We start from the raw sequence: 18,331 nt of genomic DNA, 5'->3' as shown, positions 1-18,331 counted from the left end.
GGGGAGGGAGACAAAAGCTTGGAGGAAAAACAGCAGCTCCAGAAAACAAAGCCGAGGAGGGAGGAGAGGTTCCATTTCCAAGCCGCTCTCACCCGGAGCCGGTCATTAATCGACACCGGAGCTCTCCTTCCTCTCTGCGTAAAAACGCAGCTCGGGCACCCAGGGTTGGAAAACAAGATTTCGAAAGGCCGGCAACTTGGACACGGAAAGGAGGAGCCGCCTGGGGGGAAAGAGTGTTGTTTGCGCTCATGGGGTGGAGTGGGGGGGGTGGGGTTTTTTTTTGGGGGGGGAGGTCTGGTGGCTGGGGGTCTCACCGGCTTGCTGGGGTACACCTTGGAGAGGTGTCCCTTGAGCCTGCCCACGGTCCAGTCGAGGAAGCAGCGGATGGTCTGGTCGGTGTACTTCTGGTTGGGGGCTTTGATGATGAGCGTGACGGGGGGCGGCCCCGCCGCGGGGGTCTCCATGGGGGCGAGCGGCCCGGGCGGCGGCGAGGGAGGCAGGCGGGCGAGAAGCGAGGCTCAGGAGGAAGCGCGGCGCCCGAGCGGTGCGCGAGTGCCGGCCCAGAGGCCCCGTGCGCCCATCTCCGTCGCCGCCCAGACCCGGCCCAAGCCTCGCCGGGAGACGCGGGAGCGCGGCGTCACAACAAGGCCCGCCGCCGCCGGGGCCTCCACGTCGCCCGGGGAGCCTCCCTCTCCGCCGCCCCCCGGGGCCTTGCAGCGACGCCTAAAATGGAGGCCGCGGAAACAACCACCAACCGCCCCTCGCCGCCGGGAGAGCGCTCTTGCGCGGCGCGGCGGCGGCGGCAGCGGCTCCTCCTTGCGCGGGGGCGCTGCGAGGCGGCGGCCGGAACAGACTGAGCGTGTGCGAGGAGGCGGGGAAGAAGGGGAGACCGAGAGGGCCGACAAACACCCCCCCAAAAAAAAAAATAATAAAGCTTTGTTTTGGGCGCGCCCTCCGCGGTGGCCTTTCCAGGGCGGCCTCCTCGCAGGCAGAAATCCGGCCGGGGAAGCTTCGCGGCGCTGGGAAGAAGGGAAGGAGCTGCGTCTCCGGGAGAGCTTTCGGGAAACGCCCAGGCCGGGGGGCGGGCCCCGAGAAAAGACACGCATGCATCTCTTGGCACACGCGCCCGGATTTAAAATTATGGATAAAATAGAATATCTGCATATTTAAGTGGTGCACAGTTCTGGTGGCCTTGTGCGCGCGCGTTATATGGTTTGACTTGATCATCACCATTATTGAATTTGTATGCTGCCCTATACCCAGGGTGGTCACAACATAAAAACACAAAATGCATAATAAACCAAAAGCAACCCGATCGTTTCCCCACCCCCGCGTGCCCAACACTTTTTGAAAGGTTGCCTTGGATTACTGAGCTCTCCCCCAAGCGTAACTCGTTCGTGGAACTCACTGCCACCAGATGCGGTGATGAACACAACAGGGGACATGCCTCTAAAAGAGAATCGGCCATAGTCGTTGAAATATACTCAGAGTCGCAAAGTGATTTCATGCTCTTTATTCAGCTCATAGTGGTGAGGAGGAATGAAAAAAAGTCCCCTCACAGTATCTGCTTTATATACATTATTTACACAATGGGTTGCACATGATTGGCTAATTCCGGAATTCTACTGTAAGCCAATCAGGTTGTGGATTCACTTCAATCTGGAGCAGGATTGGGTGGTTCCTGCCAACCAATCATACTGCTGCATTGTTCTAGGACCAATCAGACTGCTGCATTCTGAATCCTATTGTTCTAGGACTAATCAGACTGCTGCAATTTGGATCCTATTGTTCTCAGTACATAACACCCCTCCCCTCTAAGTTCCAGTCCTGCCCGGGAGGTCGCATTCATAGTCCTCAAGGTATGCCGGCGGCCTACGTGTGCGTTGCGGCCTGGGGTGTTCCCTGGTCCGGGCTCCAGGTTCTGGCTCGTGTTCCAAGGATGCTGGCTGTGATGGGGTTGTTTGGTCTGGCGCAACAGGCTCGCTCAGTCGTGGTTCTGGTTCTGGTGTCCTTTCGGCCTCACGGGTCCTCTCTGTATTTACTGATTCTGCCTCTCCTGCTGGCCCCTCCTGCTCTATGGGCCTCACTGCCCCGCTGTTCCCTTGGGACTCCTCTGACCTGTCCTCCTCCTGGGTTTCTCCCGGGAATCGTCGCCGTATCTGGTCGCAGTGGCGGCGCCAGCATTGCCCCCCATCCGTTAGCACCTCGTACGACACTGGGCCAGTGACCCTGGTGACCGTGGCGGGTACCCATGCTGGGCCTGCCCCAAAATTCTTTGCATACACTGGGTCCTGGGCTTCGAAGGTCCGGGGGTTCCTGCCTTCCCCCACCACTACCTCATCCTGAGCTCTATCGGGGTGAAGGCGGTCCAATCTGATTGCAAGGCGCCGACCCATTAGTAGTTCAGCGGGGCTCCGGCCAGTCGTTGAGCTGGGGGTGCTGTGCTGTGCTAGCAGGAATGTGGCAAGGCGGTACTCCCAGTCCCCTTGCGTCATGCGGCGAAGGGTGTCCTTGGTGGTCCGCACCATGCGTTCTGCTTGGCCATTGGTGGCAGGGTGGAATGGCGCCGAACGGATGTGGCGGATGGCGTTCTGTGCTGTGAAGGTTTGGAATTCTCCTGACGTAAATGCAGTCCCGTTGTCTGAGACGAGAGTGTCAGGGAGCCCGTGGGTTGCAAACAGCCTGCGTAGTACCCGGATGGCTGCGGACGTGGAAGTGGACGGTACCAGTGCGACTTCCAGCCATTTGGTGTAGGAGTCCACCACTATGAAGAATGTTTTCCCCTGAAAGGGGCCAGCGAAATCCACATGCAGGCGTGACCATGGTGCTCGGGCGGACTCCCAGGTCTGGACTGGGGCCCTTGGGGGATCTGGGCGGGATTCTTGGCAGGCCTGGCAGTGTTTGACCCAGGCCTCTATCTCTCCGTCGATCCCTGGCCACCACACATAACTCCTGGCAAGGGCCTTCATTCTTACTACCCCTGGGTGTGTCTCATGTAGGGCTGTGAGGACCCTTCTGCGGAGGGGCTGGGGAACAACGACTCTGCTTCCCCATAACAGGCACCCCTTGTGGGCCGACAGTTCATGTTTGCGGGTTGTGTAGCCGGCGAATTCTGGCCCGGGGCTGCTGCTGGGCCATCCCCTCCACACCCAGTCCAGGACCCGGGAGATGACCCTATCTTTCTTGGAATGGTGTGCAACTTCTTGTGCCTGAATGGGGCGGTCGGGAAGCAGCTCCAGGCTCATGACCTCTTGTGCAGGTGCTGGGTCAGGGCCTGTTTCCGGTAGTGGTAGCCTGCTGAGGGCGTCCGCATGGCCCATCGCCTTCCCAGGTCGGTGAATCAGTGCATACTGGTAGCTGGCAAGGAAAATTGACCACCTGAGGACGCGAGGAGACAGCACTTGGGGGGTCTGCTTTTCGGGGGCAAACAAGCCAAGCAACGGCTTGTGGTCAGTCACCACGGTGAAGGGCCGCCCGTACAAGAAATCATGGAATTTTTTTACTCCCTTCACGATTGCCAGACCCTCCTTGTCAATTTGCGAGTAGTTCCGCTCGGTTGCGTTGAGTGTCTGGGAAAAGTACGCCACCGGCACCTCTCTTCCATCCGGGAGTTGGTGCCCCAGGACAGCGCCAATGCCATAGGGTGAGGCGTCGCATGCTAGCACCACCGGCAGCCTCTCGTCGAAGTGTGCCAAGACAGAGTTTGAGACAAGCAAGTCCTTGACTGCCTGGAATGCGGCCTCCTGGCGCTGGCCCCACACCCAAGGGGCCCGCTTGTCTAGGAGTCTGTGTAGGGGCTCCGCTACCGCCGCCTTGTGGGGAAGGAAGGAATGGTAAAAGTTCAATAGTCCTAAGAAGGCCTGAAGTTCAGTCTTGCTCTTGGGCGCTGGGGCATCACAAATAGCCCGTACCTTGTCCCCAGTCGGGTGGACCCCTTCTGCGTCCACCATAAATCCCAGAAAGTCCACCTGAGGCACTCCTAGTAGACATTTTTCCCGCTTCACCTTGAGACCCGCCGTCTGGAAACGGTGTAGAACAGTGCGGAGGCGGTCCTCAAACTCCTCTGGTGTGGGCCCAGCAATCAACACATCATCGAAGAAGGGGGTGACACCAGGAATCCCTTTAAGGAGAGAGTCCATTAGATTCTGGAATATGCCTGGTGCCACGCTGACCCCGAATTGCAGCCGCTTTACCCTGAACGCTCCTCTGTGCGTCACAATCGTCTGTGCCTCTGCTGTGGCCTCATCTACTGGCAGCTGTTGATATGCTTGGGCCAAGTCCAGCTTGCCAAAAATTTTTGACCCAGCCAGGGTGGCAAGGACATGGCTGACCACTGGCACTGGGTATGCGTGGGCCGTGAGGGCCTTGTTTATGGTACATTTGTAGTCTGCGCAGATGCGGACCGAACCATTAGGCTTGACGGGTGTAACGATTGGAGTTTCCCAGGGGGCATTAGGCACCGGCTCCAGCACTCCTTGCTCCACGAGTCGGTCCAATTCCTCGTCTATACGGGGTTTCAAGGCGAACGGGACCCGGCGGGCCTTGAGCCTGACCGGTCGTACTGCGGGGTCAAGCTGTAGCGCAATGGGGGGCCCCGTATACTGTCCCAATTTCCCATCGAAAACGCCTGGAAATTCCTTGCATATGGCGTCCACGTCCACTTGTAAGCTAGTGTGGTTCACCCCGGTGACAGCTAGCCCCAGTGGTCCAAACCATGCCAATCCCAGTAAGCTAATGTAGGGGCCCTTGACCACAAGCAAGTCCAGTTGCCGCGTCCGCCCTCGGTATTGCACCCTGAAGGTCCCCACCCCCATTGTGGGGACCTTACGTTTCTGGAAGTCCCGTAGGGTGAATGGGGCCGGCCTGAGTTTGGGACCCCCAGTAGGACACAGTTTCCTTAAGGTCTTTGCCGAGATTATGGATAGAGTTGAACCCGTGTCAAGCTCCATGCGGCATGGGGCCCCCTCTATCTGTACCTCAACATAAATTTTCTCTACGTTGGGGTGGGGCAACTGGTATACCTGGCAGTCCGTGAGCTCCGTCGAGTTGCCTTGGTGCGTTGGGCCCCGGGACCTGGGGCTCTTGGGTTGGTCATCTGATGCCTGGTGTCGGGTGGGCCGAGCCCGACACACCCGGGCGATGTGTCCCGATTTTCCGCACTGCCTGCACTCTGCGTTGCGGAAACGGCAGGTCCTCCTCTCGTGACTCTCCCCGCAGCTTGCGCAGTTTCCTCCTTCTCGCCGAGGCAGCTGTGGTCTGTGCGCTGCTTGAGTGCGCTGCTGTACTCGGTGCACCTCCTCCCTGTCGGATCCTGAGTCGTCAGTGAGGTCTTCGTGGTGGACCCTCGGTTGGGATGGCAGGCTCGGCCGTGCCTCTTGCGTCGACCTCTCGGCAGCTTCCGTTGCCAGGGCCTCCTCCAGAGCGACCTGGAACGTTAGGTCCTTCTTAGTGTAGAGGCGTCGTTGCAGCTTCTCATCCTTCAGGCCACCGACGAGGCGGTCACGAAGCATGTTCTCCAGCTCTGAGAAGTTGCAGAACCGGGCGGCTTGGCGGAGAGAGGTCACAAACCCAGTTATGGTTTCCCCAGGGGCTTGTCGCTTTGCGTAGAAGGCATTTCGACGAGCCACCACTGAGGGCTGCGGCGAAAAGTGCCCCTTCAGCTGTTCCATTATTGTTTTGTATGGAACAGTAGCAACATCTTCAGGCGCAAGGAGAGCCCGGGCGATTTCAAACGTCTCCTCTCCGCAGACGCTGAAGAATATCGCCCTCTTCTTGGCGTCTTCTTCGTCGGTGACCCCTTTGGCTTCTAGGAGGAAGGTGAAACGGGAGGCGTATGCTTCCCAGTCTCCAGATGCTGGGTTGAATGGCGAGAAGCTGCTGTTGGCTGCCATTCTGAGTTCCTTGTGTCCCGGAGCTGAAGCCTGGATACACGGTGCGAGGCAGCGGTGCGGCAGGTGGCGGTGCTGCGGTGTGGCAGTCAGCTCAGCGGGATCCCATCCTCGTCGCCAGTGAAATATACTCAGAGTCGCAAAGTGATTTCATGCTCTTTATTCAGCTCATAGTGGTGAGGAGGAATGAAAAAAAGTCCCCTCACAGTATCTGCTTTATATACATTATTTACACAATGGGTTGCACATGATTGGCTAATTCCGGAATTCTACTGTAAGCCAATCAGGTTGTGGATTCACTTCAATCTGGAGCAGGATTGGGTGGTTCCTGCCAACCAATCATACTGCTGCATTGTTCTAGGACCAATCAGACTGCTGCATTCTGAATCCTATTGTTCTAGGACTAATCAGACTGCTGCAATTTGGATCCTATTGTTCTCAGTACATAACAGTCGTGAAATAGGAGGGGTGAAGGTCAGTGGCAAGGAGCCGTTAGAGCTGAGTCTCCCAAGTTTAGAGGTTCAGGATCACTGAATGCCGCCGTCTGGGACAAAAAGTATCCCCCTTATTACCATCATGGAATCCTAACAGAGCTCTCCTTACCTTGTTTGTGATCATATCTGCAGCTTCCATTTTCTGTTTACCATTATTATCATAGAATCATAGAGCTGTAAGGGACTCCAGGGGTCATCTAGTCCAACCCCATGCAATGCAAGAATCTCAGCTAAAGCATCCATGACAGGTGGGCTGTGTGTACTAATTAATAATTTTATTATTTCCACCCTGCCCATCTGGCTGGGTTTCCCCAGCCACTCTGGGTGGCTTACAGAACATAAAAAATATAAAACATCACACATTTAAAATTTCCCAATACAGGGCTTCCTTCTAAAAATCAGATAGTTGTTTATTTCCTTGACATCTGATGGGAGGGTGTTCCACAGGGCAGGCACCACCACCGAGAAGGCCCTCTGCCTGATTCCCTGTAGCTTTGCTTCTCACAGTGAGGGAACCGCCAGAAGGCCCTCGGCGCTGGACCTCAGTGTCCAGGCAGAATGATGGGGGTGGAGACGCTCCTTCAGGTATACTGGACCAAGGCCGTTTAGGGCTTTAAAGGTCAGCACCAACACTTGGAATTGTGCTTGAAAATGTACTGGGAGCCAATGTAGGTCTTTCAGGACCGGTGTTATGTGGTCTCGGCGGCCGCCCCCAGTCAGCAGTCTAGCTGCCGCATTCTAGTTGTAGTTTCCAAGTCACCTTCAACGGTAGCCCCATTGCAGTAGTCCAAGCTTACCTCGGTTTAAGACCAGCTATTGAGCCAATGTATTCCCCAGGGTGGAATGCTGGCTTGGCGCCAGAGGCACCCGGGTTCAATTTCTTGCTCAAGGAAGAAGCCCTGCGCAAGTCTCTCTCTTGGCCCTGCTGCGAGAAGGGGAGGCAATAAAGCTATATTGCAACCTGCCTAGTCTAAATGCACATGGATTGCTGGTTTCATGAGCCTGTTTTGTTCCCAAGACAGTCCAGTTAATTGTGACCTGTGTGATGCCTTCATGATGACACACAAGAAGCAGCATTCAGGTGACCTAGTAAATAACTTGAGCCTTAGTCTGATGACACCAGACAAGGAGAATTGCATGTGCACACCACAGGCAAGGAGAGGGTCACTAGATGGTGCTGTTGCTGTGTGTTGTTGAAGAATAAACACCCTTCAAATATGTGGTGCCAGGATGTGGGGAAGAAAGAATTTCCAGCGACTTAAAAATAGCAGCCAATGTTTTATCCATCCATGTGTAGCCACCCAAACCAGAGGTCTGGCAATGGAGAAGAACTGATCTGTATCCCACCCAATCTCTCTCCCTGCTCTGTTACCGAATATAATACAGTAGTTTCTGGGAAACAGGACCTTCTATTTGCTGTGCCTGTGTGTTCTTTGCCACCCTGCATGTTGTTTACATGCGCAGACTGAGCTGACCAGGGCTTGCATATAGAAAAGGGTGGTGGATATATGCTACCCTAGGGACTCTGAATTCACCAGATGCTCCCCATGCCTGGGTTGAAATCAGGGTGAGGGGCTGGCGATGGGTTTAACGACTTTATGTCAGTATGTTTCTCTGACTTCCTGAACCCTGTTCCACCATTCTAAGTTGTGTCTTTACTCTCTGGACCACAGCATTATAAGTAGTAATTTCTGGACCTTAGATTTTGTAGAGTGCTGGACTACAGCTTAAAGATAAGACTTGATGCCATTGGGCAATTCATTCTCTCAGCCTCTCCCACCTCTCAGGGTAATTTTAAGGAAAAGAGGGAGAGCTATGCACACCGCTTCAAACTACTTGAAAGATGAAGTGGGATTAAAGTGTTAATAGGAATATAGAAAAGAATTCAGCACTACACAATTAAAAAACCTAGAAGATAAACATCATATGTAAGGATGCTAACAGTGTGGTTCTATAGATGTCTGGAAACCAAGCCTTATGGGGAACGCTTGAAGGAGCTGGGTATGTTTAACCTGGAAAAGAGGAGACTGAGAGAAGATATGCTAGCCATCTTCAATTATCTAAAGGGCTGTCACAGGGAAGATAGAGGAAGCTTGTTTTCTCCTGCTCTTGAGGGTAGGACTTGAAGCAATGGCTTCAAGTTACAAGAAAGGAGATTACGGAAAAACTTTCTGACAGTAAGAGCTACTTGTCTCCCACAGGAGGTTGTGGACTCTCCTTCTTTGGAGGGCTTTGAAGGTCATCTGTCTTGGATGCTTCGGCTGAGATTCCTGCGTTGTCGGGTGTCACGATCCAGGGAGTGGGTGGCAAGAGTCCAGAACCGACACGCCGGGACCGGGGCATGGGTGGTGGCGCTGGGGGCAGTCCAACTGGCGAGTCCACAGTCAGGAGCAAGTCCAATGGAGGTCAGGGACTGCAGGATGCAGAAACACAGGAACCAAAGCTGGAATGGGAGAACGGGGGGGGGGGGGTTGGACTAAATGAGCCTTGGGGTCTCTTCCAATTATACAATTCTGTGATTCTATCTCTGAAGCACCAGTCGGGCCAAAGCCAATTTGATGGAGGAGAATTTCGGGGCAGGGGACAGCTAGCAAGGGGAAGCCAGCGTGGTGCAATGGTTTGAGTGCTGAATTAGGACCTGGGAGAGCAGGGTTCGAATCCCCACTCAGCCATGAAGCTCACTGGGTGTCAGGAGCTGGATTGAGGCGCAGGTCAGCAATAAAACAATAAGTCACCCGATGTCAGCGAAAGCCAAACAGCTCAGGTCATAGCAACGGTTATGTCCTGAAGTTCTCACCCTGGGCCAGCAGGGGGATACTGTAGATAGTTTTCACTCAGGTCCACATATGCAAATAAGGGATTGAAAGTGACATTCAGTGATTGGATAGTTACAGAAAGTGGTTGCTGTTACGTTGTAGTGGAGCTCTATATAAGCAGGCTGGCTGAACCCTTCAGTTCAGTTCTGTTCTGGCCTGTGAATAAACAAGAGCTGTTTGAAGAATCACTGTGTCATCTGATATGTTCACCCACAACTTAACAGCAACCCTTTGCAGTAAGTCTTGCCCCAATGAGGTAGGAGGAGGCACAGTCCCATAATGTCATTTGAATGACAAGGGCAAGTGGACTTGTGGCGTTGTGTGACACCTGATTGTAGTGCTTCCTGCTTTCCCCCCACCCTGGCCTCTTGTCTATGAAAGATGATACTATGCAACCAAAATGGTCAAAGGCCTGGAAACGATGCCTTATGAGGAACGGCTAAGGGAGCTGGGCATGTTTAGCCTGGAGAAGAGGAGGTTAAGGGGTGATATGGTAGCCATGTTCAAATATATAAAAGGATGTCACATAGAGGACGGAGAAAGGTTGCTTTCTGCTGCTCCAGAGAAACGGACACGGAGCAATGGATCCAAACTACAAGAAGAAGAAGAAGAAGAAGAAGAAGAAGAAGAAGAAGAAGAAGAATAGTAGTAGTAGTAGTAGTAGTTTGGATTTGATATCCCGCCTTTCACTCCCCATCAGGAGTCTCAAAGCAGCTAACATTCTCCTTTCCCTTCCTCCCCCACAACAAACACTCTGTGAGGTGAGTGAGGCTGAGAGACTTCACAGAAGTGTGACTGGCCCAAGGTCACCCAGCAGCTGCATGTGGAGGAGCAGAGAAGATTCCACCTAAACATTAGGAAGAACTTCCTGACAGTAAGAGCTGTTCGACAGTGGAATTTGCTGCCAAGGAGTGTGGTGGAGTCTCCTACTTTGGAGGTCTTTAAGCAGAGGCTTGACAACCATATGTCAGGAGTGCTCTGATGGTGTTTCCTGCTTGGCAGGGGGGTGGACTCAATGGCCCTTGTGGTCTCTTCCAACTCTATGATTCTATGATTCTATGCCATAATGATGGATTCATCTTTGAAGGAACCACAGGGCCTCGTCGTTCATTTTTAGGCTTTGCTGCAGTTGGCCATGAGGACTGGAGGGTTGTGCCAAAAGACAACTTGCCCCAAATGTGCCACCTTTTAAAATCCCAACTGAGAGCATCTTCTCAGTCAGTTAAAAAAAACTGAGCAACTCACAAGCAATCAACGAACAAAAAGTGTGTTATATTTGGTACATAGACTTAACACTGAATAGGCTTTGCTGCCAAACGACTCTCTTCTTTCAACATGAAGTCCCACCGGAGATCAGGAATGAGGCAGACTGTCAGGGTTAGACCAGAGAAAAATGTGAATTTGTCTTATTTTCCATCTAGTCTGTAGATAAATAAAGAGCTGTGGTTAGAAGGGCAGGCCACGAGGGCAGCATTCATATGTATTAAATACAAACAGACATGCCTCCCTTTCTTCTTCTTTTTTAAAGATAACTTGGCGTGATGATAAAATGTCTTTGGATGGAAAACAGGTTGACTCTCTGATTAAAAGATAGTACAGTTTGCAACCTGTACAGTAAAGGATTAGATGTAGGAAGCAAAGAGAGAAAGAGATAACTCTACAGTCAGCATTCAATGCTATTATTCCTTAATTCCATCTTAAAAAGCAAAGACATCACCTTGCCAACAAAGGTCCATATAGTTAAAGCTATGGTTTTCCCAGTAGCGATGTATGGAAGTGAGAGCTGGACCATAAAGAAGGCTGATCGCCAAAGAATTGATGCTTTTGAATTATGGTGCTGGAGGAGACTCTTGAGAGTCCCATAGACTGCAAGAAGATCAAATGTATCCATTCTTAATGAAATCAGCCCTGAGTGCTCACTGGAAGGACAGATCGTGAAGCTGAGGCTCCAAGACTTTGGCTGCCTCATGAGAAGAGAAGACTCCCTGGAAAAGACCCTGATGTTGGGAAAGACTGAGGGCACAAGGAGAAGGGGACGACAGAAGACAAGGTGGTTGGACAGTGTCATAGAAGCTACCAGCATGAGTTTGACCAAACTGCGGGAGGCAGTAGAAGACAAGAGTGCCTGGCATGCTCTGGTCCATGGGGTCACGAAGAGTCGGACATGACTAAATGACTAAACAACAACAACAATTCCTTTTAAAGAATATGCAGTGAGATTACCTGGTTTGAGGGAGGGAAAACACTACCACCTTCTCATCAAGCGGACAGTGGAATTTGCATCCAGAAGAAGCAACAAGGCTGAGTTAAGAGGATATTAGACTAAAGACATTTTGTTATTGAGACGTCTCCGAGATCCCAGAGTGATCCAGTATAGTATGATATGCCTATGTTTCTCCAGATTTTGCACTACAATTCCCTAGGGAAATGTTGGGTGACCTGGAATCCAGCAACATCTAAAAGACCACAATTTCCATTATTCCTGACCTTTGACCATGCTGGCTTGAGCTGATGGGACAGTTTTCCTACACCAGCTGGAGGGCGACAAGTTCGCCATCCCTGGTATAGTTGGTTGTAAGTATAACCCACTTTTCAATGTATGGGCCTAATGCCATCCCAAACAGCTATAAAGCATATATATAAGGTTCAGTTTTTAAGGATCCTTTCAGTTCAGAAATTGGTTTATTGCTTTCAGCTGAGTTGGCTGGCCAAACCTGGACCACTAAAAACCAAACAGGCAGAGGACATTGAAAACGACCCCATAAAACTTGGGCACTGAATTACATATCATAGGGCTGCCATACATCTAGACATTCCCAGGATTTCAAAGGTGGAATTGATTTCTGGCGCTTTGTCCTGAATCTTAGGCAAGTCAATTGAAAAATCACTTTCTTGGTATTTTTGTCTTTAAAAAGCTCAGGAACAATTTTCGGGGTGTCCTGGTTTTTACATTTTGAAATGTGGCAACCCTAGTTTATATTGTTTGGGTTTTCCCTTCAATATTCAGAAGCCATGGTGCAATTCCTTCCTGTCAAAATCCTTTTGAGTTATCCTCAAACCTTTTGGATCCAGCCCATCAACTGCACGGGGCATTGCACCCCTTGCTTAAAGAAATAGTTACCAAGCTGTAGAAGAATGTAGGTGAATGTTTTTTTGGTCTGCTCCAGAGCTGGGCTCCATGTAATAGCAATTTCCGTGCAACAGGCCTTGGCTAAGACAAGAAGAATTTGTTGTCAAACATTTAAGAGAAGTGTAAACAGTGGTCAAGCAGGAAAATGGGGACTTTCCTCCTGGTACATATTAGCAAGCAACTTAGTGCTGGAAAACAACAAATGGGACTAAAAAAGAAAGCATGAAATATCACCGCCCATGTTAAAAAGGCCACCCACACATATTTCTTCCCTCATTGGATTATCTGCAAATCAGGAAAGTTCAAGCTGGCACTAGGATGCAAGGGATGTGTCACAAGAGCCTGCCAGTCAGTAATCACACAGTTCAAAGATGGAGTTAACTCTTTATTAGCAAAAACGTGATCTCCACCTACTTGCTTGAGTGTGAGGCCTAATGAGCAGAGCAGCTCATTCCTGGTTGTCTACCTCCATGAAAATCAGTTGCCGAGGCTAAAGGTCCTCACCTCCTCCCAGCTGTCTAAGTTCCCTCCTCTCCAGGGCTTTTCATGCCTCTTCTGGATAGGGAGACAAGGGGAGAGGGGAACTCATCACCTGTGACTCATGTCTTGGCCTCCCTCATTCCATTCTCCTTCTTCATCTTCTGCCTCCGATTCTGCACTGCTCTCTGCCACAGACTCTCCCAGCTCACTAAACCCTGTTACCTCCTCAGCTTCCAACATCGCCTCTCCCCAGTCTGCTCTGTCTTCTCCACTGTCCCACTAATACTCCCTGTCCCACTAATACTCCACTGCTGTCCCACTAATACTCCCTGGGTGCTTCTCCCAGCTGGTTCCTCCCAGCATTCCTCTGGGTCCAACCAGTCCACAGGGGCGTCTTACCCGTAGAGGGTAGTGGTGCGGGGCGCAGGGGTGCCAAGTTCTGGAGGGCACCAGGGAAGAGGCAAAGGCTGGACAGGGCACCTTCCGGTATCAGCTCATGGCCCTCGCCCGCCTCCGCCATGCCACGCCGAAGCAGCGCTGCGCCCGGAGCCTCTGTCTGCCATGGCCACCGCAGCACAAATTGTCCATCTGAGCCAGGAGGCACCGCGTCCAGCCTCTGCCTCTTCCCCACCGGAGGATCCGCCCTCCAGCCGCTGCCCGCCTACTCCAGCCCCACTGGCAGCGCCATCCTCCCTAAAAAAACTCTGGGAAAGGGGGGTGCCATGCTTAAGAAGGCCCTGCCAGTCCATGACAGGGTGTCATGTGGATGTCCCGTGGAAGGATAAAAAATAGAGACACAGGCATCTTCAAATCCTCCAGTTTAAGGATGAGCCCTGTATATCTGAAAGAGAATTCTTTGATTGCCAAAAGAGAAAAAGAAAAAAAACCCCACACCCTGTGTTGTCACTGTTTCTGCATGCAGCTGTAGGTACAAAAGCACAGGTTTTGGGTTAGAGAAGTCCCTGCAGAACTAGACAGAACAGCAATTAAATGTGTACATTTTGCTTCAGCCATGCCACTTACGAAAAGTGTCTGCATCATTGCCGTCTTGACACAATCAACGCTTGCTTAATTCAGTGCAAGACTCCCAAGGACAGAAATTAGCACTGTTCTTACACGCCAAACAAAGATTGCTCCGGAAACCATTTTTTTATCTTGGGAAATGATTCGCTTTTGCATGCATTATCGGGAAGCAAGCGGCAAAGAGAAAATGGCTAAGTATCTACAGAATACAGTTTCTGGGAGCAAATTGAAAAAAGGGCCACCCACTGGGATGCTCATTGTCAGTGATGGACAAAAAGAGAAACAAATGTTCCCTAATTTGTTGCTGAAAAATAAATACAATGTATTTATGACATTTCTGCCACCCCACAATATAAAGTACTCTAGGGCAGCTTGCCATAAATAAAGCAGTACTCCAGTCCCACAACTAATCTTTCTTCTCCCCATCCCTTTCCCTCTAGCTGAGAAACAACCAAGTTAGCCCTGAAATCTCTCATCCTCTTAGAGCAAACCAACCCCCTCAGCTATTTCCACAAAGCCTGAGAAAACAGATCAGCCATGGCGTATGACCCCAAAAGGTCAACAAACCGTCTATTTCAGAGCTGAGCTATTTTGAAGTGTTTGGGAGGCAAATGTGGAACCTCGTAAGTTTAGTGTTTCAAACTATGCCTACTTTTGGACCGTGCAGTAAAGAAAGTAGTACGTCTTGCTTCTTAAGGTTTCTTAATTGCCATTCCACTTGATGAGAAGCAGACTGAAATCCCTGCAGTCCCTGCCCTGGCTGCTTTCGCAGGCTTCCTTTATCTGCACAAACATTTCCTGTTCTGCTTTCTCATCCTTTCCCCAGAGCCCTGTAAGGGCTTCCTATCATCATTTTCCTCCCATTTCTTTCACTCGAGACCAAATTGTTCCTGCACTGTAACAAGTCTGGCTGTGACATTTGTTTACACAGTGTGCCCCACTTTAATGATCACAAGCACATTTCTGCCTATTACCCTTGAGTTAATATCCTTTGGCTGCCTCCATTTAGCAAATGATATGCCAACATAGATGACAGCCTTGGGTCTCCTTGACTAAATAATTCGTATAGATTACATGCAAGGCTTTTTTTCTTTTCCTCAGCTGGAGCTCACAGGAGCACAGCTCTGGCATCTCTCAGGTGGGTGCCATTGTCATTCTAAGAGAACAAGAAGTTCATGGTGAGGTCTGGCACCTCTTTTTTCTGGGAAAAAATGCATAGAATACAAGTATGAGACCTGATCCCATCCAGCCCTTCGACATACGAAGATATTCTTCCTGCCTGTCCCATAGGGTCACCACCCACTCTGTACAATACTGGATGGTTCCATATTTCAGTGTAAACTGCTCTTCTTCTTATAGAATCATAGAATCATAGAGTTGGAAGAGACCACAAGGGCCATCGAGTCCAACCCCCTGCCAAGCAGGAAACACCATCAGAGCACTCCTGACATATGGTTGTCAAGCCTCTGCTTAAAGACCTCCAAAGAAGGAGACTCCACCACACTCCTTGGCAGCAAATTCCACTGTCAAACAGCTCTTACTGTCAGGAAGTTCTTCCTAATGTTTAGGTGGAATCTTCTTTCTTGTTGTTTGGATCCATTGCTTCTTCTTCTTCTTCTTTGGTGATCACTCATAGCTGAGTAAGATTGTCTTCCATAAACATGGTTTTAACAATGAGTCCGTAAGTGACTGTGGAGGCCAATTCTGGATCCACACATCCTTACACAGTGGGGACATTGGTTCCCGGGCGGGAGTTGATCACGGTGTGAATTTGCCAAGTGTGCCTTCCTCTTAGCACTTTTCTCCCTTGCGTCCTGAGTTCAAGTGTCTTCAAAGCCCATGACACCTTTGGTAAAGGCTGTTCTCCAACTGGAGCGCTCACAGGCCAGTGTTTCCCAGTTGTCAGTGTTTTCTTAGATTTGCCTTGAGAGAGTCTTTAAACCTCTTTTGTTGACCACCAGCATTACGCATTTTTAAGTTCGGAATAGAGTAGTTGCTTTGGAAGACGATCATCAGGCATCCGCACAACATCTCTCACTCACACAAACACCAAATGCCCACTGCGGCTTCTACAGGGAAGATATTGCTTTTTTGCCTGGAGAAACCTCTTCCTTCCTTCCTTCCTTTTTTTCTCCTCGCTCCCTCTCCTCATCCCACCCCTAAGAAGGAGCAAACCAGGGCAAGGTTTTCAGGTTGTTGCTTCCAGTTCCCTGCAGCTTTGGCTGGGTGAAGGGGGCCATCTGCAGAGCTGCAGCCTGGGAGCGCTGGGTCCTGTCGCTCAGAGAACTACAAATTCCGAGTCTCTAGAAACAAGCGGTTTTGTGTCAGTGTAGCCCAGAAGCCCCAGTTCTGAACATAGTTAACTGCATGATATTTGAGGAGGGTGGGGAAGCAGCTCCCCGCAAGGCTTGCCCCCTAACCTGCCTAATATTTCAGAAATTTATTTCAGAAATTTAACATGTGGAACAAAGCTCACCCCTTCATCAGAATATGCTGGGAGCCTCAATGCGTCCTTCTGGAGGCTTAACCTGGGGCAAAAAAATCAAATAGCCCCCTTCCCCAGCTATGTTAGGGTTGCTATGGGTCCAAATTTCCCAGCCATATCCAGAATACTGCAGTCAGAAGCAACGCCCAGGTGGAAATAGCTTTTAAAAATGTCCAAGGAAATCCGGACATATGGCAACCTGTGTCGGTTTTGGCAATTTTCCTTAAAACATCTTTGCCCGAAAAAGCCCAACAATTTTTCTGTCTGGATTTTCCCTGTTTGAAATATGGTAACTGTGCCATATGTTCCATTTGCTCCGCAGAAAGCAGCTCCGAGATAGGTCCAACAGCCTTGCCATTGGATGTCTAACCACAACATGCCCAGTATTTATGTTTCATTCCTTTACAGAAATCCTCCATGGTCGTTGCTGAACAACAGGCCAGTTGATGACCTTCAAGCCCTTTATCTCAAACTGCCATGCTGACATCAAAGTGGCAGATGTGAAGGTTTATCTTTAGCTCCTTTCAAGGCTTAGGAGAAGCTGAAGATAAGCCCAAGCTCAACCCCAAACTGTGACAGAGGGTCTGTATTGTAGTGCAGTTCTACAAGCAGACAAAGTGTGCCACCAACCTGGTCACTGACTTATTTTATTTTGACAGTGGGCAAGCAGCCACCATCTTTACTGCAGGAAATTTACGATTCAAACTTGCCTCTGTCTGATGAGGTTGCATGCAGTAAATAGACGAGGTTGGAAGGATAAGATCTCAGAGTCTGGTTAACTGAAAACTCACCACTGACACAACACAAGCGAAGACAAATTGCCAGTTGCCAGAAAATGTGCTTAGTTCACAAAGGAACTCTTCTGGTGGCGTGCGTTGCATACATCTGTATGTAGCTATCAGACAGAAGAAAAAGGCTGCAATTCTAGACATGCTTGCTAGTGAATTAGCCTCATTGCGAACAGCGGGCTATACTTCAGAGTAAACATGCGTAGGATTGTGCTGCACTCAACTTTTTTTGAAAGGCAAGTAGCAAAAACGATAAAATTAAAGAAGCCTGTAAGTGAGGAATGGCTACAAACAGGATGATACAGTTCACAAACTGCGGTTGTTGTTCATTTATTATTGTGACAAGCATGGTCAACGCTTCCATACAACTATTTTCCATTGCTTTTGCTGCTAGGGAGTTTCTCCATGAGTAATCATCTGGATTTAATGCATTCATAAAATGGAGGGGCGGGGAAATCACAATGAAGCTGTTTTGTCTGGTGTGTGCATGAATCTCCAAGCGACTTTAAGCAAATCTGCTTAAATGGGATGCCTTGTTTTCACCTGGTACCCAGCTGCTTTAAGAATTGTGGTACATAAACTTGGGCAAAGCAGACCATCTGCAGGATATATGGTTTTCTGAGTCCTGCACAGGCATCGGTGGCTGAAGGAAGGCAGACAGATTAATTGCTCAGGGAAACAACAGAAAGCTAAAAGGGAGACTAACAGTAATTCCTGTGTGGAAGGAACAGATACGAAGGTAACAAAGAGCATCGGCCCAAACCTAAGCCTGCCAACCCCGGGTTTCTGAGGCTAGAGCAGGGGTGATGAACTTCTAACCCACAGACCAAATTTGACCTAGCGTGCGTCTCAGTTTGGCCTACAGGTGATGAGTGATGGGACCTTCCAGTTTCTCAGACACCATGACACTCAATATCATGGGCACAAACTTTTGTCTAAATTTCTAGGCCGCAGACACAACATACAAACAACCTTACTTTTCCTGATACAGTGGTACCTCAGGTTAAGTACTTAATTCATTCCGGAGGTCCGTTCTTAAACCTGAAACTGTTCTTAACCTGAGGTACCACTTTAGCTAATGGGGCCTCCCACTGCTGCGCAATTTCTGTTCTCATCCTGAAGCAAAGTTCTTAACCCGAGGTACTATTTCTGGCTTAGCGGAGTCTGTAACCTGTAGCGTATGTAACCTGAAGCGTATGTAACCTGAGGTACCACTGTAGTGGAAAA

The 18,331-nt window shown here is 50.3% G+C and overlaps 1 protein-coding gene across 1 annotated transcript in view; it reads right to left on the bottom strand.

The window, feature by feature from the left end:
* The window catches only part of HERPUD2 (HERPUD family member 2), a 20,605-nt gene extending 19,810 nt beyond the window's left edge, over nt 1–795 (bottom strand). The window contains exon 1 of the mRNA XM_082192894.1: nt 315–795. Within this exon, the coding sequence (XP_082049020.1) occupies nt 315–464 (150 nt within the window). The 5' untranslated portion in view covers nt 465–795. The remainder of the gene's footprint in view (nt 1–314) is intronic.
* Between the last annotated feature and the right edge of the window lie 17,536 nt (nt 796–18,331).

The sequence above is a fragment of the Podarcis vaucheri genome, assembly GCF_965113315.1.
Source record: "Podarcis vaucheri genome assembly, chromosome: 12".
In the NCBI taxonomy this organism is placed as follows: domain Eukaryota; kingdom Metazoa; phylum Chordata; class Lepidosauria; order Squamata; family Lacertidae; genus Podarcis; species Podarcis vaucheri.
The sequence above is the reverse complement of the archived record's forward strand: the minus strand, read 5'-3'. Positions and strand labels throughout refer to the sequence as shown.